General features: G+C 38.4%; 2 protein-coding genes across 2 annotated transcripts; both read left to right on the plus strand.

The window, feature by feature from the left end:
• The first annotated feature begins 8,811 nt into the window (after window positions 1–8,811).
• LOC130041612 (olfactory receptor 5A1-like) lies at window positions 8,812–9,771 on the plus strand. Its single transcript, XM_056133896.1, has one exon. The coding sequence runs from the start codon at window positions 8,812–8,814 to the stop codon at window positions 9,769–9,771; it is 960 nt and encodes a 319-aa protein (XP_055989871.1).
• A 16,703-nt stretch (window positions 9,772–26,474) lies between these two features.
• On the plus strand, window positions 26,475–27,440 carry LOC130041623 (olfactory receptor 5A1-like). The gene has a single exon (XM_056133902.1). The coding sequence runs from the start codon at window positions 26,475–26,477 to the stop codon at window positions 27,438–27,440; it is 966 nt and encodes a 321-aa protein (XP_055989877.1).
• Window positions 27,441–27,711: the final 271 nt, after the last annotated feature.

Genomic DNA, 27,711 nt, shown 5'->3' on the forward strand with positions numbered 1-27,711 from the left:
GAACCCGGCTTGCTCACATGGTTGTCCTTCATCTAGTGTTGTGCCAATCTTATTTAGGATGACTCGAGTGAACAACTTGTAGATGACAGACAATAGGCAGATCCGGAGATAGTTGCCAATGTCATGGATGTCTCCCTTCTTGAACAGTAGTACGGTCCTGCTGGTTTTCCATTGGGACGGGACCTTGCATTCAGACAGATCCATCAAACAGGTAGCGAGTGAAGAGCCAAGCCAGTGTATTGATGAGTACTGACAGCAGGTTCTTCAGGTGTTCAGGTCTGACCTTGTCTGGTCCGGGTGCTGTTCGCATCTTTACCGACGAAATGGCGTGTCATATTTCGGAAGGGAGAATATTGGGACGACATAACCATCCTGTGGAATTTGGTATGTCGGCAAGTGGACATGGCTATCAAAGATATTTGAGTAGAAGTCATGGATAATCTTCTCCATTGCCATTCTGGAGGATGTGATGGATCCATCAGGACATCGGAGGGCAGTCATCTTTGTCTTGTAGTTGGCGAAGGACAGGCGGGTGTTACAAATACTTTCCCCAGCTTCTGTCGCATCTACCAGTACTTCTGCTCTTCTCTCTTTGAGGTCTTCCTTGATCGCATCTCTGCACTGCTTTGCGAGCTCAGACGTTAGCTTGCGGTTGCCTGAGGCATGCGCCAAACCACGCTGGTGAATTAGCTCAAGAGTTTTCGAAGACAGGCGTTTTTTTGTGGCTATCTCTCTCTTGGCGTTCCTCGCACATTCATGGAGGTGCTGAACCAGTCGATCGTATTCCTCATCAATGTTGTCAACAATGGCATCTTCCCATGTTGCCACAATAGTGCCAAAGAGTTCCCAGTTGGTGGTCATTCTGGGAGTTCTCTTTTTGAACTTTGCAGCCCTTTCTCCCCGCTCTGTGAAGTAGAATTTTGCACGAAGGAGACGGTTGTCCGATCCCATTCAAAATTTTGGGACAACAGCGACATCGGTCAGGCAAAACCATCGATTGAATATGATGTGGTCTATTTCGTTGTGGAATCGTCCACCAGGAGACTCCTATGTCCAACGTTTAGATTCTGCCTTTCCGGAACTGTGAGTTACCATGGATGGTCTTGGTCGACATGATGAACTCAGACAGTCTCTCACCCTGTTCGTTCCATTCTAGGCCATGGGTCCTGATGTGGAGTTCTTCAGCTGATCTTCTCGGTCCTATCTTGGCATGAAAATCGCCCACAATGATCTTGTAGAAGGTGTGGTCTTCTTTATAGAACTTCTCCAGTTCCATGTAGAACTTCTCGATTTCTGTTTCATCATAATGAGATGTTGGTGCGTAGACAACGAAGATAGAAACTGCAGGCAGTGAGCCACATCTATTCAAATGTAAACGTCCGATTTGGGTTGTTAGGCATTCGAATGAATCAATGCTCTTGGCCAAGTTTGTGTTGACAAGGACACCGACCCCTCTGACACCTCTTTTATCGCATGTTCTGAGGAACAATTCTTCTCCAGTGTCGAAAATGGCATGGTGAGATTCATGCCTTCTTGTCTCAATCAGACCAATGATATCGTACTTGATCATTCACGCTTGTACCATCAGGTCCTCGATGGATGCATCTGATGCTAGCGTACGTGCATTGAAAGTACAGAAGATCATTTTTGTCTTCCTTCGTTGTGGCAGCCTAGTTCGGCCTTGAGATTTTGTCAGCCTCTCCTTTCTCATCCTTCTCAGTGCTGCCATGTCGGTGAAGCCTTCTGGGTCAGATGAATGAGACAAGTTGTAGTTACTGGTTTTGGAATATCGAATACACAATGGATAGCTTGCCAGGCTCTTCCGTGCGAAGATAAAGCATAAAGATAAATAAAAATTAAATAAAAGAGAAATTAATGTGTTTAACTTAAAATAAAACGGGATGAGGAGCTTAAAATATTTTTAGTGAAGACATAAGTATCGCTTACAGATATATAAAAATGTTCATTTTAATGATTATCAGGATAATTATCATCAAAACGATGAAGAGACATCTTATGACAAAGAAAATGGCCTACATTAAAAAGAATGAAAAGAACCAGTGTTGGTGGGAATGCATACAAAAAGGGACATCAATTCACTATTGGCGGGAATGTTTCTGATCTAGTCCTTAACCAAAATCAGTGTAAAGACACCTTCAAAATTGAATAAAAGAATTTTCTATGATTCCAGGGATAGAATATGGGTCAGCTTCATGCAAGACAAGTGCCTTCCTGCAATACTATCTATCCAGTTCTTGTGGACAAATTTCTTATATCATTCCTGTACTTCCTTACTGGATTTTTAGCATCAGCCCAACAAATATGTATACTTACTTATGCTCTGTAGTTAAATGCAGAAATTTGATGCAACAATTAATGTGTTTTGTATGCAGCTCAGTGCAGATATTTAAAATTTGTGCCTGGAGATAGAGTGCCTATTATTTTTTTCAGATATTTACCCAAAAACAGATTGATGTATCACATGGTAGTTCTATGCAAATTTTGAGGAGAAATTTTCATACTGTTTTCCACAGTGAGTGAAGCACTAAATATTTTCATTAATATTGTACAAAGATTTTCTTATTTTTATATGCTCAACATTATTTGATTCTTGCCTTCTTGATGATTGATATTCTACCAGGTTTCAAGTGATATCTTATGGTAGTTTTATTTTGCACCTTCCTGATGATTATGTTGAGAATTAGTTTCTCCTTGGTTGTCTTCTTTAGCAAATGTCTCTTATTTCTGTTGTCTGTTTTAAATTGTATTATTTGATTTTTGTTAAGAGGTGAATGATTTCTACATATGTACATATATATGATGGTAGTTTTTGAAATAATATGTTGCATTAAATATTTTGTCCCATACTATAAGTCTCATTTATTTTTCTGATTTTTCTTTTGTAGGCAGAAAATTTTAGCTTTGGTGAGTTCCATTTGCTGAAGATTTAAAAATATATATATTTTTTCATTGAGGTAATGCCTGTTTTTAAGATTTCATATGTTTTGGAGCTACAATTTCTTTTTCTTTTTTTTTGTTTTTTGTTTGTTTGTTTTTGGGGACACACTTTGTTGTACTCAGTGGTTACTCCTAGCTACACACTCAGAAATTACTCCTAGCATTGCTTGAGAGACCATATGGGATGCCCAGGATCAAATCCAGGTTAGCTGTGTGTAGACACATTCCCACTACCTCTTCAACCACACATTAGGGGTACAATTCAACCTCTTCAAAAATTTGCTACCAAAACAAACCTACTATGAAATACCAATATGCCTCAACCATAGTCTATTGGGTTCTCTCCCTGTTAAATCTCACTCTCCCTTTACCATCTGGTAAACCAAATTCTGAGATCAGTGTCAAACAATTTGTGTTGATTTTACTTGTTTGTTTTTTGTTTTGCTTCTCTGATATGCTCGAGAAATTGTCATCTCCTTTTGTCGTACTTTACACTGTTATCCCTTTCAGTACAAATCCTCAGTGCAAAAAGTAAAATTTCATCTTTTTATATGACTGAGTAGTACTATATTACATCCATATATCACATTTTTAAATCTACTTATCTGTCGTTGAGTATATGGGTAGTCTCCACCTTTGAACTTTGTCTTTTGGATATTGGCTTTCTGTCTGATGTCACTGTCACTGTCACTGTCCTCCCGTTGTTCATCGATTTGCTCGAGCAGGCCCAGAAATATCTCCATTGTGACAATTGTTACTGTGTTTGTCATAATGAATACGTCATGGGTAGCTTGCCAGGCTTTGCTGTGCAGGCGAGATACTCTCAGTAGCTTGCCGGGCTCTCTGAGAGGGACAGAGGAATCGAACTCAGGTCAGCCATGTTGGCTGCTCGCAAGACATATACCTTACCTGTGCTATCGCTCCATCCCCTGTCTGATGTATAGCATGGAAATATTTTCTCCCATTTCATAATATGTGTTTATATTTTCCTTTAGGTACCATGATTTACAGTACCGTTAGCAATTTCTAGTTTACGTTCTACATCAGAGTGTTCCACTCAACCAACATATCCCCTTATACCTCCATCATGGTAAACTCAGTTCTGTAGACTAGTTCTTAGGCTCTGTAGCCTTTGGCCATTTGTTATTACCTTATTGTGTTTCTTTATATCTCAATATAAGAGAGAATGCTATTTATCTGTCTTTCTAGCTGACTTCATTCAGAATGATGCACTCCAGTGTCATCTACATAACAACAAAATTGCATGATTTCATCTTAGAGCCAAGTAGTATTCTACTGTATAACTCTCCATACAGTAGTTTCTTATCAGTCATCTATTCTTAGACACTAAGTGTTTCCAGATTTTGGCTATCATGAATAATGTTTCAATTATCATAGGAATGAAAATATCTTTTGTTAGTATTTTGCACCTTCAGGGCAGATTACCAAGAAGTGAAATTGATGAATCAAATTGCTCAAATTTTAGATTTTTGAGAAGTGAGCATATTGTTTTCCAAGAAGATTAATCCAATAGACACTCCTACCAGCAATCGCTGAGAATTCTTAACCCAAATCCCTTCTAACATTGGTTGCTTTGTTCTTTTTCATGTCTTTCAGTCTTATTGGTGTGCGGTGAAATCTGATTATTGTTTTGATTTATATTTTCATGAGGATAAGAGATGTAAAATTTGGGGGTGCTAGTGTTTGAGGTCAAACCTTGCTGTGCGCAGGTCTTACTCCTGGCTTTGTGCTCAGGAAACAGTCCTGGATAACTCATTTGGGGAGCCACATGGGGTGCTGGGGATTGAATCTGGGTTGGCCATATGCAAGACAAATTCCCTAACCACTGTAATATCATTAAATCTTACACTTTTTTTCATATGCCTATTAGTTATCTGAGTGTTTTCTTTGAGAAAGATTTTATTTATCTCTTCTCCCCAATTTTTATGGAGTTTATTGCTTTTTGTCTAGCATATATATGTATATATCTTGGATATTAGCCCTTTGTCAAATGAGTTGTATGCAAACATTTTCTTTTAGGATGTGAGGTGTCTTTTTATTCTGATTCTTTTCTGGTGCATAAAGTGTCTTAATGTGGTGTAGTCCCATTCATGTATCTTTTGCTTGAACAGTGGCATTAAATTTTATCTTATTTTAAAATATAAATGCCTTTCAAAAAAGTATAGTCGAAGTGACATCTGCACTTGTTTGTTCATTGCAGCACTGTTTACAATAGGCAGAATCTGGAAAAACCTGAGTGCCCGAGAACAGATAACTGGTTAAAGAAACTTTTGTACATTTACACAATGGAGTACTAGGTAGCTGTTAGAAAAGATGAAGTCATGAAATTTACATACAAGTGGTACTACATGGAAAGTATCATGTTAAGCGAAATGAGTCAGAAAGAGAGGGATAGGCATAGAAAGATTGCATTCATCTGGGGAACATAAAGTAGCAAAATAGGAGACTAATACCCAAGTATGGCCGAGATTAGCACCAGGAATTTTGTTCCATGGCTTAGATGTCAGCCACGCATGCTAGGGGAGAAGGCAGCTCATATAGAGAAAGGAGCACTAAATAAAGGGTGTTGGGAGGATCCTCCACCCAGGATGGGAGAAGCATGCTGAAAGTAGACTATAAACCAAACATGATTGCCACTCAATGCCTCTTTTGCAAACCACAACACCCAAAAGAAGAGAGAGAACAAAAGGGAATGCCCTGCCACAGAGGCAGGGTGGGATGGGGGGGATGGGGGTAGGAGGGATACTGGAATCCGTGGTGGTGGGAAATGGGCACTGGTGGAGGGATGGGTATTTGATGATTGTATAATTGAAACCCAAGCACAAAAAATTGTAGGTCTAAAGCTGTACCTCATGGTGTCTCACTAATAAAAAAAGTAATAAATGCCTTTAATATCTCTATTGCCTAATTGCTATGACCAAAACTTCCAATATCATATTGAATAGTAGTGATGAGGCAAGCTTGCCTTTTCTTGTGCCTGATCTTGGAAGGAAGGCTTTCACTTCTAAACCATTGAGTACAATGTTTGTAGTGGGCTTTTGGTAAATGGCTTTAACTTTGTTGAGGAAAATTTCTTCAACTCCTATTTTATTGAGATTTTTTAATTATGCATAGGCATTGGATCTTGTCAAAAGCCTTTTTTGCATCTATTAATAATTTCATATAATTTTTCACTTTTCCTTGCTTGACATATCAAGTTGATTGACTTGCATATATTAAACCACCCTTGTATCCCAGGGATGAATCCTATTTGGTCATAGTGTCTGATTTTTTTTGATGTATTATTGTATCGTTTGCTAATATTTTGTTGAAGATCTTTGAATTTATGTTCATTATAAATTTAGGTATATACTCCTTCAGTTTTTGTGATGTGTCTGTCTACTTTTGGTATTAGGGTAAAGTATTCCTCACAGACACTGCTTGAGAGGATTTTTGTTTATCCATCTTTCTGAAAGAGCCAGAAAAGGGCAGGGAGTAGGTCTAGAAGAACTCGTGAGTAAATCTATGTAAATCTGTGCTTCTGCTCTAGTGGAGACTTGTGATTATCATTTCTATTTCCTTGATTGTAATTGGCCTGTTCAGCTATTCTACTTTCTCTTGATTTAAGCTTTGAAGGTTATAGGAGACCAAAAATGTATCTACATCTTCTAGATTTCGCTGTTTCAGGTCATAAAGATTTTTAAAAGTAATCCCTGGTGATAATTTGAATTTCTGTGGTTTCTGTTGTGATGTTTCCCCTTCTATTTCTGACTCAACTTAATAGAGTTTTAGACCTTTCTTTGTCAGTCTTGGTAATGGTTTGCCAATCTTGTTTTTTCTTTTAAGAATAAATTCTTGGTTTTGTTGATCTTTTGAAAAAATTTTTAGTTTCTATTTTATTAATTTTCTCTTAATTTTTAGTATTTCCTTCCTTTTTTTTTAGAGTTCATTTTGTTGGACTTTTCCTAGCTTCCTAAACTGTGTAGTTAGGTTATTTGTATGGGGTCTTGATTCCTAATGAAACTTGCATTGCCATGAACTTCCTTTCTAACACCACTTTTACTGTGTCCTACTTCTTTTCCAATTTTTTTCCTTCCCTGTCCTTCTATTTCCTATACTCTAGGTTCAAGAGTGATCTAGGTGTTTCCCTTTGATACCCTGCATTTCCTCATCTTGTTATTCTATTTACCACAGATAAATGAGATCATCCCATATTTGTTCTTCTTCTAACTTCACTTAACATATCTTCCAGTTTCATCAAAGTTGCAAAAAAACTGAATGATTTCATCAGTTTTGCAGTTGCAGAAATGATCCTTTTTTGGGGGGAGGAGGAAATGGTCCAGTTGGCCTTGCTCATCTATATATAGCCTTATTATTCTATGGAAAGTTTTTCTTTAATTCACTTTTGAACTAAGAGTTTGAGAAATAGTTTAACAAAAGGATGACATGCTTGATGTTAATGTAAAGAGATATTTTTAGTACGTGGGCTTAATTTATTCTATTAGCATCAACTTTCTCCCATAGTCTCAATGCTCAAGCCACATTTGATAGCTATTTTCAACCTAAGAGTTTTTATAATTTTTGTTTCTAGTTTAAATTCATCTGAATAAAATTGTGACAATGTCAGGAGTTGTTCTAATGGCCATTTGGAGAAAGTGACATCTATAGCATATTGGTTTTGCCTCTGGCAAAAATATTCTTTTGATTTTTAACCCTTTGTCTTGAAAATTTACTGTTTGCCTTCCCAGGACTGACCCCAAAGAGAGAACTAGAAATAATCTTGCAGAATTCTTGCCTCAATTTCCTAATTACCGTATCTATTACTTTTAAAAAATCAAGTTTTTGCATAAATTGAGGTCATTTTTCTTTGAAGGAACATAGTGTGCCCCGTCTGTCATCTGGGACTCATGGATAGAGTCAAGGTTGTCATGAGAATTTAATAAAATCATAATTTGTGTTTTCTAGAAATAGATCCTAAAGATTCTAACAGATTGACAGAACTATTAGCTCAAACAAGTTAACAGGAACCTAGGAGCTAGGTCCTGGGTCAAAGGGCTGGAGCAAGTAGTGGGTAGATTTCCGTAGCCATACAGTCTTTGAGAAGTGCTGAGACAGACCTCAGTCACTTCTAGGACAAACCAAACCAAAACCCTGTCTACATCATTTGATTTGTAATTGTCTCTGAATTAAGCAAATAAAATCTTTAGCTACAAGGAGTGAAGCATAATGGATCTTTCATTTGAGGCTTATAAAACACTCAAGATTTTTCCTAGCTTTAATTACCTTAGTTAAATCACATTCATTTCCAAGCTACTTATTGCCACTCTGCTATTATATGTCACCAGCCTTTAGGAAAGTAGAAAGGCAGTTAGAATTGCCCACCTTCCCATAATATATAGTAAGTGAATATTTACTCAAATATATTTTATGGGTACCTCCTCCAGGCTCAAATTTACATATGAGACCCAGCATGTTTTAGGCACTTTTTTGATTATTGAATTAATATCAAAGCTAAAGCTGAGTAAAATCATACTGGATTATCAAATGGAATATTGTAATTATTTCCCTAATGTATATTTTTAAAATTATATTATATGAAATATGAAATAGGATGAGATGGAATTAAAGAATTTTAAGTAATAATGTATTGAACATATTTAATACCATCTTTGCCTTAAAGAGACAGTGATAAATTTTTCCAAGAGAATTGGTTAAAGGTCATAGTCATTTATAAAAATATAAAGATAGGTTCAAAAATCTGTATATAATGAACTGAATTGCTAGAGATAAATCATTTATTTTGTGTCTTTGAAAAAATGAAGTCATTTTCTTCTTTCATCTCTTTTGGAGCAGATGGAGCCAAATATCTCTATGGAAGAGGAGAGAAATCACTCCTCAGTGGTCATGTTTGTTCTTCTGGGACTCACAGATGACAAAGAGCTGCAGCTTGTTCTCTTTCCCGTTTTCCTAGGGATCTACCTGGTGACGCTGTTCTGGAACCTGAGTCTGATCATCCTAATCAGGATGGACTCCCACCTGCACACACCCATGTACTTTTTCCTCAGTTGTCTTTCATCGATAGACATCTGCTTTACTGCTTCCATCAGCCCCAGGATGCTTTCAGATTTCCTCAAAGAAGAAAAAACAATTTCTTTCATTGCCTGTGCTACCCAGTACTTTGCTGTTTCTTGGATGGGTCAGGCTGAGTACTGCCTCCTAGCTGCCATGGCCTATGACAGATACGTGGCCATTGGTAACCCTCTGCACTACTCAACGATCATGGCCCCTGGGCTCTGTCAGAAGATGGTGGCTGGAGCCCTTGGCAGCGGTTTGCTTTGCAGTATCCTTGAAACGATTCCATGTTTTAATATGTATTTCTGTGGGCCATATGTCATCCAACATTTCTTTTGCAACATATCTGAGATTATTCTCTTGTCTTGCTCCAGTCGCTTCATCACCCAAACAATTCTTTTCCTTGCTGCTGTGATCGTTGGGTTTGGCTCTATGCTCTTTATCCTGCTCTCCTATGTTTTTATTGTAGCTTCCATCCTGAAAATATCCTCGGTCAAAGGCAGTCTCAAAGCCTTCAATACCTGTGCCTCCCACCTGGCAGTTGTGACCCTCTTCTATGGCACAGCCCTGGCTGTGTACATGCATCCAAGCTCTGCCCAATCTGAGAAGCAGGATAAGGTGCTCTCAGTTTTCTATCTTATCATTACTCCCATGTTAAACCCTCTCATCTATAGTCTAAGAAACAGGGAGATCAAAGAAGCACTACAGAGGGTAATAAAGAAGGCTGCTCATTTTCCTTAGTTAAATTAATAAATAAATATGAAAATGTTACCTGAATTAACAGAAATGTATAACAATAAATTAAAAACAATCAGAGGAGGTATAATTATGCCAATGGTAATTTTATTTGATTATTCCTAAGGTTAAAACTTTAGAATAAGAATACATTTATTTCTATGTTAATATATAACTAGATATATATGTCACAATATTCATGACAAAATTCACACATCCAATATTTTGGACACAGTTAACAATTTTAAATAACTAATTTTATTTGGAAAATATAACCTTTGGATACTCTAGCATGGATAACAGTTATTAGACATGCCCCACTTTGAACACTGATGATATTGGACTAAATGCTACATTTCTAATGTTAAATAGTTCTCATTCAGCAGCATTTGTAGCTTTATTAAATTAATTTTAGTATCCTGTGTGATCATTTAGTTTTTAAAACTTTTTTTTCTTGAGAATATGTGATTAGCAGTACTCTTAATGATGGTGTTTTATTCACATAATTTCAACACCACATCCATCAGCACCACTGTATTCATCGCCCTTCCCCAAGCACCACGCATCTCCTCCTGTTCAACCACCCCACCATAAATTCAATTTTGTGCCTCAGTTCTCGTATTGTATTGCCTTGGCCCTGTTCCTTGCTGTGTATCTTCAAGTTCCACATATGAGAGAGATAATTCTCTGTCTATCCTTTTGTTTCTGATTGACTTCACTCAGAATATTTTCTAGTTCATTGCTGCAAATTGCATGCTTTTATTCTTTCTTAGAGCTGCATAATATTTCATTGTGTATCTATGCCACAATTTGATCTATTCATTAATATTTGGGTGCATCTTAATATTGTACCACGTGCAATGATGAACATAGGCATGCATATGTCCTTTAGAATCATTTATTTTGTTTGGGGAATAAGTGCCAGGGAGTAGTTTCACTGGGTTTTATGATTGTTCCATTCCAATTGTTTGATAGATATACGTATTGCTTTCCATAAAGGCTGAACCAAGTGACATAATGTATGTTATAGGGGAACCGCCAACAGTGGATGAGGATTCCTTTCTCACCACAACCCCATCAACAATGACTGCCTCCAGACCTTTTCATATGTGTCATATTTCATTGTTGTTTTGATCTTTTATTTTGTTATTCATGAGTGATAATGAACACTTTTTCCATATGCCCATTGCCCACTAACCTGTACAAACATTTAAAGATGATATCCTTACTAGATTAGAGATGGAAAGGTTTTGAAGCTTTGATAGGTTCACATATTAAAATCTACAATTTTCTCTTTTCCAATAGCTTGAGAATCTCATTGTATGTGTGTGTGTACATATGTGTACATTCTTTGAGAGATAAGTATATAAGTCAATTTTTTTCTTGAAGCATATCTCTAATCATTACCAGTATATGTGTATACATTTCTTCAATTCTTTGCTTTGATCATATCTGGTGCGGCTCTGGACAATTTCCCAAGATTTCTCCGAAGACTTTACATACTAAACACTGAATCTTACCTCTGATACGCATGCTCTTCAGATTTTTGAACTACTTCTCCTGCGCACATTACACCTTTATTTCCTTTGATCTCCCTAGCTCCGATTGGGAGGCTCTCAGTTCAGACATGATGCTATTAATCCACCATTTATATCTTAAGAGCATATGATAGAAACTGGAGCACTGACCTTGCATACGTATTTCCAATACTATTCATACCACTAAATCAATACCCAAGGAGACTTGATAAAGCATGTCATTACTGGTTGGAAGCTTGCCCCAAGAATGTGTGTATTGCAGGAGTGAAGGCAAAGGGAGTTAGGACAGAGAAGAAACCAACATGAAAATAATAGTTGAAAATGATCATTTTGGACAGAAACTGAGTGTTGAAAGCAGGTAAAGGGATATACCTGATGATCTTTCATTATCTGTATTGCAAACCATAAGGCCCCAAAAGAAAGACAGACAGACAGAAAGAGAGAGAGAGAAGAAAAGTGCCTGTTATAGGACAACTGTTTATCACAATTATTCAATTAAAAAATAATTTTAAAAAAGAATTTCATTAATATTAAGTCTAAAGGAAAGTTTCCTCATCAACTTCATAAATTTTGCGGAAATTTTGTTATCTTCTTTGTATGGCTTTTGAGGAAAGACAAAAGAAAGAAAACACTTATTATTCTTAAACTCCCACTCCAGAAAGGATTGACTTATTTATTGAACCCATTTATAATTTCATTTGTACATGTTACATGTTATACACACACACATACACACAACTCTACAACATCTAGAAGGACATACTAGAACCAACTTCAAGACTTGGACAAAGGTGGTAGGATAAGGGATGCAGGGATTCTCCAAGATTTCATCATTGGTAAGAGGAAGGTGGTCCATTACTGAAGCGAGCTCTGTCCTGACACCAGAGGTTCTGACTACACTCTGCCTTCTCAGGGTGGTGAGTTGGCTATGTAGGTGTAACTCTGTGTGATGAAAACAGAGGGCAGAAAGGGAGCAGTCCCACGCCAGAGGGGCTATAAAGAAGCCATTTTGAGGAGGAAGTCCAGGTCTGAGAATCAGGAAATGACTTCTCTGATGAAATCTCACAAAACTTGGAACCCCAGTCACCAGGCACTCACATTCTATAATTGGCAGTTTACTTAGTTCATTGCTTGCGAAACAGACCAACTAGCCATGTTTTGTTGTTTGATCCTCAGAGTCTGACCGAAAGAGTCATAAGGTCAGCAGATGAAGAGAATAAGAAAATAGGTGAGAACTCACTGCACACCTCCACGGCATTTTGTATGGATAACATCAAAGGTCATACAAGACAACACAGGCAGGACAGATGAGCCCAAGACATAGCACTGATGCCAACGGGGCACTTCAGTATTCCTTCCTCAAGTGTGGGTGGTGTACTATACGCATGTATGCGTGTCCGCGAGTGTGTGAAGTATTCCTGTGGAAAATCTTACCCTGGCAGGAAGGCAGATCAAAGTCACACCCCAGAGCAATGCGGACTATTGATCAGGGAGTAGTGGGTGGTGCCCTTCAGCCAGAATTTGTCTTAATTTGTATCTTGTTCATCCTTTGGGGACCCCTACAAGTCTACGGGGATATGGAGGAGAGTGAGGGGACTGAGCAGCAGTGTGACAGTTTGTAGGGTGTGAGTGTTGAACCTTTGCTGGTCCGGCTCAGCATTGCTGCACATAAACAGAATACAATAGGCTTATTGAGTACACCCAACCTCTCTCTGTTCAAACATGACATACTCCAGCTCCAAGGAAAGCCAGGAGAGTTGTAGGGGTGACATCAGACGTGGAGAGGTCCCCCCACACAGGAACTACTACTTGACCAGGAAGAGCCTTTTAACAAGATGCCAGAACAACCACTGAACAACTCATTGATCTCATGAAGCAAAGGAGGGGGAACCAAGAACAGAGGATCCAGAGGACAAAGGTAAGAAACCAGGATGGATCCTGATCATATGGACAAGAGGAAAGGCAGGTGGGAGTGGGGTTCACCATACTAGGAGTTGTCTCAGGAGCTGGTGATCCAGTGGATCAATCTCAGTGGGCATGGTAGTGGGGGAGACATTCTGTGGCGGGCTGTGGACTGTCTCCCTGCAGGTTCCAGATGGGATCCACTCTTGGACAAGCATTTAGAAGCAGGTGTCAGGGTGATATTTTCTGCTCTTCCATTTCCAGCGCCTTCTCCAGAATAAGAACTGGCTCCTCCTCCAGCATCTCTCCTGTTGAAGGAGGAGACGGTGAGATTGGAGAAGCCTAAAAATCTCCCTAGCAGGCAGCTGCAGTGAGGCCCCCAGAGGCAGCTCCAGAGTTTCCTACAGCATCATCAAAGAAAACTAAGTCTCTGGATCCTGGTGCTGCAACACGTGCAGCCTCACCAAGAGAATCCTTCGATCCTGGAGATGACGTCCCAGCGGCAATACCGGATGATTCTGTTCTGATCCTTACAATAGTTCAGCTGCTGAGTGACAGAGGATTGTTTCAAGTTTGACCCATTAGGAATGTTAATATGGCTTGTCTTGGGATTTCCTGGAGTGGTGTCTGTATTTCATGGTTTTTATTATAATTTTTTATTTTAATAAACTTTCAATTGTCATTCAATGTAAATAGTAGGCTCCCTCAGTTTGATGTAGAATACTGACAATGCTTGGAAACCTTCACTGAATCTGTTTGCAGAATTCTCTGGTCCAATAGGAAAGCTGTAATTGAAAAAACTCTTCCCCATCCTCATTCATCTCTCCTGCAACCTCAGATCTGCTTTTAGTCCCCCACCCCATTGCATATTCTGGTTACCTCCCGCCATTAGAATCTCAGAATATCAACATTCCTAATGAGTATCTCACGCAGCAATTAAGCTGAACTGATGGGTTTGGTGTTTGATTTTATTGGAATTGTTTATAAGATTTATCTCTGTAGTCTTTATTTCTCCATATCTAATACTTTTTTTTGGATAAAGCATTTTTGGCTGGTAGTTTTTAAATCTTTCATTATATTCAGATGACATGATCTATACATAGAAGAACCCAAAGAGTCCACTAAAAGCCTTATAGAAATGACAAATCAATACAGTAAAGTAGCAGGTTATAAAATCAGTATGCAATAAATAACAAAATCCATAGATAATATTATGCTTAGTGGTGTTTTTAAAACTAAAAGCTTTTCCCTTATTATCTGAAACAGGACAAACAAATATGTATAATATTACAACTTAATCACTTAATCACTTAATCACTTAATCCCCGTTATTCATCGATTTATTCGAGCGGGTGCCAGTAACGTCTCCATTCATCCCGGTTGCGTGCTAGCGTAGCCCAATGGTATCTGTTCGTTTTAGGAACATGTAGAGCCTCAAACCGATCATTTAGGGTCTTGACGAAGAAGTCTGACCATCTTATAGGTGGGCGTCCACGTGATCTTTTGATGTCTTGTGGAATCCAATCAGTAATGGCTCTAGTCCAGCGGTTGTCTGTAAACCTCATTACATGTCCAGCCCATCTGATTTTTGATGTCTTGGCAAATGAGACAGCGTCCCTGATTCTTGAGCGTTGACGAAGATCAGAACTCCGAATTCTATCTCTCATTTGAGTGAATCGTGATATTCCAAGCATAGTTCTTTCGATTCCTCTTTGAGAGACCCGAATAGTGTTCTCATCCTGTTTTCGTAGGGTCCAGGTCTCTGAGGCATATGTTAATGCAGGAAGAATAGTGGAATCAAAGAGATGTGCTCGTAGCTGGAGGTTCTTTGTCCTTTTAGTTATTTCTTCAATGCTCTTGAAGGCATTCCAAGCCGCTCTCTTCGTCCTGCGTAACTCAGGTGCCAGGTCATTCATCATGTTGATTTCTCGACCTAAGTATATATAACTGTTGCATTCGGAGATGGTGGTTCCGTTGAGAGCGAATGGAGCGTCAGGAACAAGGCTGTTTCTCATAAACATTGTCTTCGTAAGATTCAGCTGTAGTCCGACCTTTCCACACTCACGGTCAAAGTCCGCAAGCATTTGTGCCGCTTGGCTGATGTTTGGTGTTATTAGAACGATGTCATCAGCAAAGCGGAGGTGGTGTAGTTGCCGACCATCTATCTTCACTCCCATGTTTTCCCATTCTAGTCGTCGCATGATGTTCTCGAGGGTGGCACTGAAGAGTTTTGGTGAAATGGTATCACCCTGCCGAACACCTCTCTTGATATGGATGATTACTTCTTTGTAGAATGGTGAGATCTTGGTAGTGAATCCGCAATAGAGCTCACGAAGGATCCTGATGTATTGAGTTTGTACGCCCTGATTGGCTAGGGCTTCCATGACCGCTTCCGTCTCAACAGAATCAAAGGCCTTCTATTACAACTACTCTTTAAAAAATTGTTTTATTGAATAACTGTGAGTTACACAGTTACAAAGTAGTTTATGATTGGGTTTCAGTCATACCCTGTTCCAACACCATCTCTTCATCATTATACATTTCCAACCACCAATGTTCCAAGTTTCCTTCCAGCTACTTGCCCCCACCCCTTCCAGCCTGCCTCTATGGAAGTTTTCTTCTCTTTCTATCTCTCTCTCTTTCTTTCTCTCTCACTCGCTCACTCCTTCCTTTTGAGCATTATCACTTGCAATATAGGTACTAAAAGGTTGTCATAGGTTGCACTGCACTATCTGTACTGTGCTTCCATTATTTATTGATTTTTCTTGAGCGGGTACTAGTAACGTCTCCTTTGTGAGACTTGTTGTTACTGTTTTTGGCATATCAAATACACCACAGGGAGCTTGTGAGGCTCTGCCATGCGGGTGGGATACTCTCGGTAGCTTGCTGGACGACTCTCCAAGAAGGACAGAGGAACTGATGCATGCAAGGCAAATGACCTACCCGCTGTGCTATCATTCCAGCCCTATCAGAGGTTATCATACATATTCCTTTATCTCGTTTCAGCACTCAGTTCTTGTCCCGAGTGATCATTTCTAACTATCATTGTCATAATCATCCCTTCTCAATACTAAATTCCCTCTCCCCTGAACATGTGGCAAGCTTCCAACCATGGACCAGTCCTCCTGGCCCTCATTTCTACTGTTCAAGGTTATTAGTCTCACACTATGTCTTTTTTTTTAGTATCCCACAAGTGAGTACAGTCATTCTGTTTATCTTTTTTCCTCTGACTCATTTTATTCATCATGATACTTTCTATCTGCATCCATTTATAAGAAAATTTCATGACATGACTTTTTCTGGTGCCTGTATCATATTCCATAGTGTAGACATGCCATATTTTCTTTATACAGTCATCTATTGTTGGGTACTCATGTTTTTTTCCAGATTCCGGCTATTCTTACCACTATTTTTCAACATTTATTTAAGAAGCCCTAATCAAGCTTCACGCCCTACCAAGGTCAGGAGTTGCCCCCCATGAGTGACTCTCCGGCACAGCCATGGCTCCAGAAGCACAAGAACTTAATGCAGAGCCCGGCAGCTTGCAGCAGAAAAGTGAATTGACTATGTGTTAATCCACGCCACCATGCCTTCCCGGAGGGGAAAGGATGTTGCTCCCTTCCGCCTTTTTCCCTCTGGAAAGAAAGACGGCAGCCGTTCCGAAGCTTTATGGAAAGCCAGGTATGAGCCAGTCGTGATGGGGACACTGAACCTCATGGGAAGGGAGGCGTTCCTGGCTCGTCCTTCATGCCCTTCCGAGGTCAGGAGTTGCCCCCCACGAGCGGCTCTCCGGCACGGCCATGGCTCCAGAGCACAGAAACCAATCTTATAATTATCTGACTCTCAGCAGAAATACTTCCAGGCTTGATAAGTAAAATACCAGAAATCCAAAATCGCGGCCGTGCGACATCATTTGATTCATGTGACCAGCTGTAGAAAACAAATTATTTCACAGTGCCTTTTCAGCATGTCTGATTTGGGGGTGTAAACTCTAAATAATAATGGTGCATCTTTTGTCGAAACAATGAATCTAATCAAAGTAGATAGAGTGTTAACTAGAATTTATCTGCCTCACAGTCATTGGGAGGGTTGGGAGGGGGAGGTTTATTGGGGTTCTTCGTGGTGAAAAATAAGTATTGGTAAAGGGAAATGTGTTTGATATTTGCATGACCGAGACTTAAACCTGAAAGCTTTGTAACTTTTCCCACAGTGATTCAATAAATAAAAAAAAGAAGCCCTAATCAAGATGTATGAAATAAATCCACACTGATAAATATAAAGAATTTCCTATTTATTGGTGACATAAATGAACAGAAAACCCTAAAGACTCATCAAAAATGTTCTATAAATAATTAGTTTGGTAGATTGGTGGAATAAAATATTAACATGCAAAAATATGTTGCATTTATAAGAACTGCATAAAAATGCGATGTCTGGGGTACATCTATAACAAAAGAGGTTAAAGACTAAAGACTAAATGATGAAAATTGAAAGGCATTACTACAAGAAATATTTTAAAAAGTCAAGAAATCCTGTACTCATGGATTAGAAGAACATACATTACTGACATGCTCATTTTACCTAAAGCAATCTGCAATTTCAACAAAACAAATCAAGTTTTTAAAAAATCACCCAATGTAAGAATCCACCAAACTTCAAATAGACAAATTTCTTCTGAGGGAAGAGAAGAAAAATGAATCATTATGCACCCGGCTGCAAACTAGCAAGCACCAACTTCAAACTATCAAACTTCAAACTATCAAGGACCTAGAGAGATGATATAGGGATTAAGGTCCATGCCTTGCATGTGTCTAACACCAGTTCAACACCTGGAACCACATGTTTCCCTGAGCATCTCCAGACACAGCTCTAGAGGACCTCCAAGTACCACTGTAAGTTGCCCTGCAGGCCCTGGAGTGCCACAGTGTCTGAACATCACCATGTCTTTAGGTCTTTCCACATAAACTGTGGGCCTGATATTTTATACTCCACAAACGAGTACAGTCCTTATATCTGTCCCTCTCTTTCTGACTCATTTCACATAGCATGGTACACTCCATGTCTATCCACTTATAAGAAAATTTCATGATTTTATCTCTCCTAATAGCTGCATAGTATTCCATTGTGTAGATGTACCAAAGTTTCTTTAACCCTTTGTCTGTTATCAGGCACTTGGGTTGTTTCCAGATTTTGGCTACTGTAAACAGTGCTACAATGAACATATCGGTACAGATGTCACTTCTACTGTGCTTTTTTGCACCCTCGGAATATATTCCCAGAAGTGGTATTGCGGGGTATATGGGAGGAATTGGTCAGGATGGGAGATGGGTGCCGAAAGTAGATAAAGGACCAAACATGATAACCTCTCAGTATCTGCATTGCAAACCAAATGCCCAAAAGTAGAGAGAGAGTATGGGGAATATTGTCTGCCATGGAGGCAGTAGAAGGGTGGGAAAGGTGGAGATATACTGGGGATATTGGTGGTGGGAAATGTGCACTGGTGGAGGGATGAGTGTTTGATCATTATATGATTGTAACTCAAACATGAAAACTTGTAACTAAATCTCATGTTGAATCAATAAAATTATAAAAGTAAATAAATTTTTTAAAAATATGGGCCTGGTTGCAAAGAATCATTTGATCTTCTAGCTTCCTGAGCACTGCTGGGGAGCCCCCAAATAAAAAAATTTAAAAATTAGTAGGTAAGTTTTATGCTTTCTTATTTATTTACTGCTTTGGGGGCCACATCAGGTGATGATTGGGGGTTTCTTCTGGCTCTGAGCTCAGGAGTTACTGCTGGCATTGTTCAGGGACCATGTGGAATACTGGGAATCAAATTTGGGTTAATCACATGCAGGGCAAATGCCCTACTTGATGTACTATTGCTCCAGCCACTCCCATAGCTGATTTAATGTTATGAAGATATTTGAGTATTGGCGACCTTGGAAAAATCACTTGAATAGTTTGGGTTTCTCACCAGGAAATCAGATGTAATGAGGGAACTCTTCCTAGATCCATTTCTACTCTAATGGATCCAAATTCACTAGTGTACATTCTTAGCTATGAAATTATGATAGGTCTACAGGGATGTGAATAATGAATTCAGAAGGGACAGAGAAACTTGAGCAGGTTAGCTATGACAAAATCTCCATGACAACCATGACTCCAGAGAGCAAGTGCCTGGGGAATTGTCTTTCCTTATTTGCCTCTGTCCTTATGTACACAACTTAGAGGCTCTCTATAATGGACATCTTTCTTGTGCATGGCGTGTCTGTCTCTTGGCTAACAACTTCCATCTTGGAGTCAATAGGTTCCATCCTGGAAAACTGAGGGAGAACCAAATACACCATTTTAACATTTAGCAAGAATTCTGTCCTCCGTGGGATTTTAGTCAAGGTGAGAAATCTGGTTTTAGAGAGAATAGTGGTTTCTAGTTTTCTATGTAGAAAAAGTTTGATGGTCCTCAAACACTGACTTTATTAACTATTCACTCTCTATGTCTCTCAGTCTCTGCCTCTGTCTCTCTTTCTCTCCCCCACCTGTAACCTTTACTTGTTCTTCCATTATTCATTTCCAAATTTGATAGCACTGTAGCACTGTCCTCCCATTGTTCATCAATTTGCTTGAGTGGGCACCAGTAACGTCTCCATTGTGAGACTTGTTTTCACTGTTTTTGACATATTGAATATGCCACGGGGAGCTTGCCAGGCTCTGCCGTGAGGGTGGGATACTCTCGGTAGCTTGTCGGGCTCTCTGAGACAAATGGAGAAATCTCACCAGGGTCGACAACATTCAAGGCAAAACACCCTACCTGCTGTGCTATCGCTCCAGCTTCAAAAAATAGAAAAATTTCTAACCTATTCAGGGTGAATAGTAAGATCCAGAAATGCACTCTTAAGGATGTGATCTCTCTGTGTGTATGTGCGTGTGTGTGTTTTGTTTTGTTTGGGGACCATACCAGGCAACGCTCAGAGGTTACTCCTGTCTCTCCCTTCAGGAATTACTCCTAATGGCATTCAGAGGACCATATAGGATTCCTGGATTGAATGCATGTCAACCACATGAAAGAAAAATGTCCTAGTCATTATATTCTTGCTCTGGCCCCACGGATGTGATCTTAAATCCTGCTAACTTCTATTTTTTCTTACTTATAAAATAAAATAATTTGATCAGCTAGAGTTAACTGGGATCAATGTCTATAAAAACTGACATATTGCAGAAATTATTCGAGAATTAAATCAACAAGTATAATTTTTCAAATTTGAGAAAAATATACAAGGCCACTAAATCAGGGTGCTAAAAAACTTCATAAGGATTGTGATAGATCTTTTGAAATAGTTCAAGTACATTTCCAGTGTCATCTTTGAAGATTCTGAAGTCTCAAAAGACTAGACTGGGTGGCACAGTTAACAGAGATGGTCCTCTCCAGGCACATGTATAGTTGGATTCATTGTCTTTTTGAACTTTTCTATATTGTGTTGCTGTTCTTCACTTAGCGACATCCTGGATTTTATAAGCAGATGTTGTACACTGCAGAAATTCCAGAACTCGATACATGCTAAGTCTATGAGGACTGGAAAGGGTTTTAATTTGTTAAATCTACTTGGTGAAAAATCTTGTGAATATTTATATCGATCACCTTTCCTTCTCTAAAATTTCTTAGGAGATGATGGTGTGCAAACACTTATTCAAAGAAAGTGAATATATTAAATTTTCCCTGTTTTATTTTCAAATTTTAACACATTATAACATTCCCTGAGTAAGACAGTCCACAACCCTTACCCTTCTCTGGTGCTTATGAGTTATGTTGACTATTTGCAGCTATGGAGCCATTGTGCCCGTGTTTCCAGAATGTAAGTTAAACGAGTTAATTTGATTTAATTTTATAGTAACATACTTTTTTTTGGTTGGGGGACTACACTCAGTGATGCTCAGGTATTATTACTCCTGGCCCTCCTCTTAGGGATCATTCCTGGTGGTGCTTGAGGGGGCATAGGGGATGCTGGGGATTGAATCGGGGTTGACTACATGCAAAGTAAGAGCCCTAACTACTGTACTATCATTCTGGCCCCAAATTTTATAACAAAACACTTTTATTTTGATAAATATAAAAATATGTCTTTTACGGACATACTGTGTGTGTGTGTGTGTGTGTGTGTGTGTGTGAGAGAGAGAGAGAGAGAGAGAGAGAGAGAGAGAGAGAGATGTTTAGGGCTTAGAACATAGACTTTTCCAGGATGGAAAAATCTCAAATAGATAATTTTAATTCACAAACAAACAAACAAACACAGTCCTTCATTGTTCATCGATTTGCTCGAGCGGGCCCAGTAACAACATTTGCACGAAAGGCAAATGCCCTACCGCTGTGCTATTGCTCTAGCCCTAACACTGTATATACTGAAGTAAGCAATGCAAATATTTTTTAAAAATAAATACTGTCAAATAAAGCACCTTGCATTGACTTAAACAGGTTGTAAAGACTCAGCAAAAGATTGTGTTGAGTTATCTGTATCATCTTTACTGTGCTTCTGGTCACTCGCACACATCACAAGCAGCCCCTGGAAGTTGATGTGGTTCCCCTACCTCCTCAATCTAAAGACAAAATAATTTGTGTGATTTTTACCTGGATGGCCACAGGTGATGTGATTTTCCTATACAGAGGACTAAATCTACATCAGCCTGGAGCAATGATGCCTGACTCTCTACTGGGTCAATGATGTCTCTGGAATTCTCCCAAATTAACTTATAGGACTAAAGCACCCCTAGAATTCCCATCTACGGCTATAGCTATCATTCATTGCTATGTCTAATTAGTCCATGATACTAATAGTCAACACTTATATGACAATTGTTGAGGAATTAAGCTGAGCAATACAATTAAACGGTAACATTGTAAAAGTTTAAGTGTATAATACAGAATTTCACATATATAAATATTGCAAAATATCACTATAAAATTATTTAATGTGTTTTGCCTCACAAACTTACAATTTCCCCTTTTGATTATGATTTAGATTTATTCTCAGAAACTTTCAAGTGAATAACAAAATATTAGTCACTGTGTTGTTTATTCTTATGTGTTCCTGATATTATTTATCTTCTGATTGGAAACATGAACAATTTACCCATGTACACACAATTTTACAGCATCTCCTTCTCTGTTTCTTGAACCACAAGTATATGTTTCTGCAGGCTTTTTGAGTAAAGTTCCAAATATAAGAGAGATCATTTGTATTTGTTTTTTCATTTTTCATATGACATAGTATAATGCTGTTATATTAGTTAATGTCATAAAGACAGAATTTTAAAGATTTTACATTTATTTTACTTATTCTTTTCATAATAGAGGTAACATGATTGCAATAGTTTTAATATTCATGATTTTGGTATCCAGTTACTGCGCCTTCAACAAAGTGTCAGAAACCCACCTCCTTATTTTACTTCTAGTTCTCTTCTTCCTTCTCAAAATGCCATCTGCACTCACCTACCCGTCAGTTCTTGGTAATCTCAGTTCTGTAGTTAAAGTCCAAGGGTTATTATAACTACCTGCTCTATATTCCCTTGCTTCTATCCCCATTCCTGCATAATATTCTATTGTATATATATCCAACAACTTCTTGATTTTTAATCTGTATTTGAGCATTTGGGTTATTTCTATACTTTGGCTATTGCAGTAAGTACAGCAATGGATATGGGTGTGCATTTATTTTTCTAAATTATTTTTATTTTTAATTATTTTAAGGCCAACTCTAGCTTTCACATGCCCTTTATAATGTTTACTCAACATTTATATTCTTTATATTACAGTGTCATGCCCTTTCTCATAGTTTTTCCTCAACTTAAAGTTATGTCATCTATTCGATCATGTTCTTTTTTAAAAATTTTTATTAGTGAAACACCATGAAGTGCAGTTGTAGACTTACAAATTTTTGTGCTTGGGTTTCAGTTATAAAATGATTGAGCACTCATCCCTCCAGCAGTGTCCATTCCCCACCTCCAGTGCTCCCAGTATCCTTCCCACCTCTTCAACCCCCATCCCACCCCACCCCTGTGGCAGGGCATTCCCTTTTGTTCTCTCTCTCCTTTTGGGTGCTGTGGTTTGCAAAAGAGGCATTGAGTGGCAATCATGTTCAGTCTATGGTCTACTTTCAGCATGCATCTCTCATCCTGAGAGTATCCTCCCAACACCCTTTACTTGGTGTTTCCCTCGCTATCTGAGCTTCCTTCTCCCCTAGCATGCGTGGCTGGCCTCCAAGCAATGGATTGAACCTCATGGTAATCTTATCTTGGCTATTCTTGGGCTGGAGCTATAGCACAGCGGTAGGACTTTTGCCTTGTGTGCAGCCAGTCTAGCCAAGCCAGGTTCGATTCCTCTGCCCCTCTCAAAGAGCCTGGCAAGGTACCAAGTGTATCTTGTCTGCACGGCAAGGCTATGCAAGCCTGGCAGGCTATCCGTGATGTATTCAATATGCCAAACACAGTAACAATAAGTCTCAAAAAATGGAGATGTTACTGGGCCCATTCGAGCAAATTGATGAACAAAGGCAGGACATTCTTGGGTGTTAGTCTCCCAATTTGTAACTTTATATTCCTCAGATGAATGCAATCTTTCTATGTCTGTCCCTCTGTTTCTGATTCATTTTGCTTAGCATGATACTTTCCATGTAGTACTACTTGTATGTAAATTTCATGACTTCATCTTTTCTAACAGCTACATAGTACTCCATTGTGTAGGTGTACCAAAGTTTCTTTAACCAATCATCTGTTCTCAGGCACTCAGGTTTTTTCCAGATTTTGGCTACTGTGAATAGTGCAGCAATGAACATAGAAGTGCAGATGTCATTTTGACTGTACTTTTTTGCCTCTCTGGGATATATTCCCAGGAGTGGTATTGCCTGGTCAAATTGGAGCTCAATTTCTAATTTTTGGAGAATTGTCCATACTGTTTTCCAAAAGGGCTGAACCAGTCGGCATTCCCACCAGCAGTGAAGAAGAGTCCCTTTCTTGCCACATCCACACGAACACTGACTGCTTTTGTTGTTTTGGATGTGGGCCAGTCTCTGTGGTGTGAGATGATATCTCATTGTTGTTTTTATCTGCATCTCCCTGATGATTAGTGATATAGAGCACTTTCTCAAGTGCCTTTTAGCCATTTGGATTTCTTCTTTGGGAAAGTTTCTGTTCATTTCATCACCCCATTTTTTGATGGGGTTAGATGTTTTCTTCTTGTAGAGTTCAACCAGTGCTTTGTATGTCCTTGATATCAATCCTTTATCAGATGGGTATTGGGTAAATATCCTTTCCCATACTGTATATTGCCTTTGTATTCTGGTTATTGTATCTTTTGAGGTGCAGAATCTTCTTATTTTAAGATAGCTCCATTTGTTTATCTCTGTTTCCACTTGATTGGTCAGTGGAGTGTCATCTTTGAAGATACCATTAGCCACAATATCCTGGAGGATTTTGCTGACCTTGTCTTCAATGTATCTTAAAGATTTTGGCCTGATGTTGAGATATTTAATCCATTTTGATCTGACTTTTGTGCATGGTGTTAGGTTAAGGTCTACGCCTTTTTTTTTTTGTATGTGGTTGTCCAGTTATGCCAGCACCATTTGTTGAAGAGGCTTTCCTTGTTCCACTTCACATTTCTTGTTGAGCATGTTCTTGTGTCAGCCTAATTGATATAAACTTAGTGCTGTTTTTGTGTGTCCCTTAGGGTCTAATAGTTTGTGGCTTCATTATATTTATTTTGAGAAGTTCTTTATTTTTCTTTGCTATCCTCTTTGACCTAATGTTTGACAATATATTGCTTAATTTCCAAATGTTTGAGTTTTCCACATTTTTGTTTCAGGTTAATTTTTACCTTCGTGGTATTGTGGTATAAGAAGAAACTTGTTCTGATGTCTAATTTTGATGACTTCCTGGATTCTTGAGTTGTATCTCAGCATGTGGGACATTTGAAAAATGTTCAGTGTATCCTGATGAATGTTCCATGTTCACTCTAGAAGAGCATGCATTCAGGCTTTGGAGGTGAAGGGTCCGCTAATTGTCTATGAACCCCACTCTTCTAATTTCTCATTTAAGGCTCTAGCTTCCTTAGTTTTATATTTATTTAGTTGTAAATTTTTTCCTAGGGATGAGAGGGGATATTAAAGTATTAAGCTATTATAATATTTCAATGTATTTTCCATTCCTATTAACAATGTCTTTATTAACTTAGTTACCCCCTTCACTTGAGTCATAAATGTTATTAAGAGTTCATTCTTCTAGATCTATTGCTCCCTGACCCAATACACAATACCCATCCTATCTCTTATCCACTTTTTTAGTCTGGATTATAGTGATACTTGATAAAGTTTGTTTGTTTATGCTATTTTTAGGTTATCTTTGGCATATTGGATTGTTTTCCAACTTTTCACTCTGAACTTGTTTTTATTGTGAAAGTTTGAGTGTGTTGCTTGTAAACAGGAAAGGTTGCTTCATGCTCCTTCTTATCATTAAATAGTTTTCGACAATTTGACAATATTTAGTGTTATATTAGGTATTTTGGCCATTTGTCATCATTCTTTTGGATTTTACTTTTTTTACTACTTGCATTTTGATGATGATCTTTTATGCTTTCATCTCCTTTCATTTACAGCAAACTGTAAGGTTTCATCTTACAAGTGCATAGTGTCCCATTGTGTATATATGCCAGGTTTTTTTTCTCTACTCATATGTTACTAGACATTTTCGTTGCTTACATATGTGCTAGCTTTTGTACTTAGTACTGCAATGAACATAGGTGCTAAAATATCTTGTTTTATGAATTCATGCTTTTGACTTATCAAAGTAGATATTAAGAAGCGGAAATTCTGGGTCATGTGGAAGCTCTAGACTTAGTATTTTGTAAGAAGACTCTGTACTGTTTTCCAGTCTTTGATAATAGAATGTTTCTTAATTTCCATTAATGTTGTTTTAAGCATCCTAACACGTTCACAAATATAGGTCACTAATCTCTAGGAATTCAGTGCTCCTGATCTATAATTGGGAACTATTGAAAAGTTATAGCTTGATAAGATAATTCAGTAAAACCATTTGTATATATTGCCATTTTGCATGAGAAGAAACTAAAGGGTACATGTATGGCATTATACGAAATACAGAGATAAGCTCAGAAGATTATTCAAAATTGTACTTCTAGTCAGATGCATTTCTGGTAAAAAAAATACTCACTTTTGTGTTTTTGAGCAGAGTAATTTTCTCTTTTCATCTTTTTTTTTTCAGCAGATGGAATCAAGTACTTCTATGGAAATAGATAGAAATTACACATCATCAGTGGTCATGTTTGTTTTCTTGGGAATCACAGATGAAAAAGAGTTGCAGTTCATTCTCTTTCCGGTCTTTCTGGTGGTTTATCTTGTGACATTATTCTGGAACCTTAGTCTCGTTATACTTATCAATATGGACTCTCACCTGCATACGCCCATGTACTTTTTTCTCAGCATTTTGTCATCTATAGATGTCTGCTATTCTTCTACCATCTGCCCCAGAATGCTTTCAGATTTCTTCAAGGATGATAAAACAATTTCCTTTATTGCCTGTGCTACCCAGTACTTTTTTGCAGCTTGGATGGGTCAGACTGAGTGTTGTCTCCTGGCTGCCATGGCCTATGACAGGTACGTGGCCATTGGTAACCCTCTGCAGTACTCAGCCATCATGGCGCCTGGGCTCTGTCAGAAGATGGTGGCTGGGGCCCTTGGAACTGGTTTCATCTGTAGTTTGCTTGAGACAATTCCTGCCTTTCGTATGTACTACTGTGGACCAAATGTCATTCAACATTTCTTCTGTAACATATCTGAGATTATTATCTTGTCTTGCTCTAGTCCCTTCATCACCCAAATGATTCTGTTTTTGGCCATTTTATTTGTTGGCTTTGGTTCTTTCCTTGCTATTTTGCTATCCTATGGTTTCATCACAGCATCCATCCTAAAAATGTCTTCCATCAAAGGCAGCCTTAAGGCCTTCAATACCTGTGCCTCACATTTGGCAGTTGTAGCACTCTTCTATGTCCCAGTCTTCTTTGTTTACTTACATCCTCATTCTAGACACTCTGAAAAGCAGGACAAAATGCTGTCAGTTTTCTATATTATCATTACTCCCATGCTAAACCCTCTAATCTATAGTCTGAGGAACAAGGAGATCAAACAGGCACTCAAGAGGATGTTAAAGAGGGCTAGACATTTTCCTCAATGAGATAAAAGTTAGTAACGCTTCCTCAATGAGAAGAGAGCAGAAAACAAACAAATACAAACAGAGCATTTTGAAAGTATCACAGTCAGCACTACTTTTTAATTTTCTTGAGCTTTCTGTTTCAAATAAAAATAATTTTATTTTCATGTAAAGATATATATGTGATTCATAACTTATGTGCCCAGAGAAGTTGGTAACTACATACATCTATGAGGGAACACACAAGTTAAGTTTCTTTCACTTGTTGAAAAAGTTCAAGTACTAATTTTCCTTT

This window comes from Sorex fumeus, unplaced genomic scaffold, assembly GCF_029834395.1.
Source record: "Sorex fumeus unplaced genomic scaffold, SorFum_2.1 ptg000007l, whole genome shotgun sequence".
Lineage (NCBI taxonomy): Eukaryota > Metazoa > Chordata > Mammalia > Eulipotyphla > Soricidae > Sorex > Sorex fumeus.

What these genes read in the sequence shown, in the direction of transcription:
- LOC130041612 (XM_056133896.1), top strand. Translation starts at nt 8,812, where the DNA reads ATGGAGCCAAATATCTCTATGGAAGAGGAGAGAAATCACTCCTCAGTG.
- LOC130041623 (XM_056133902.1), top strand. Translation starts at nt 26,475, where the DNA reads ATGGAATCAAGTACTTCTATGGAAATAGATAGAAATTACACATCATCA.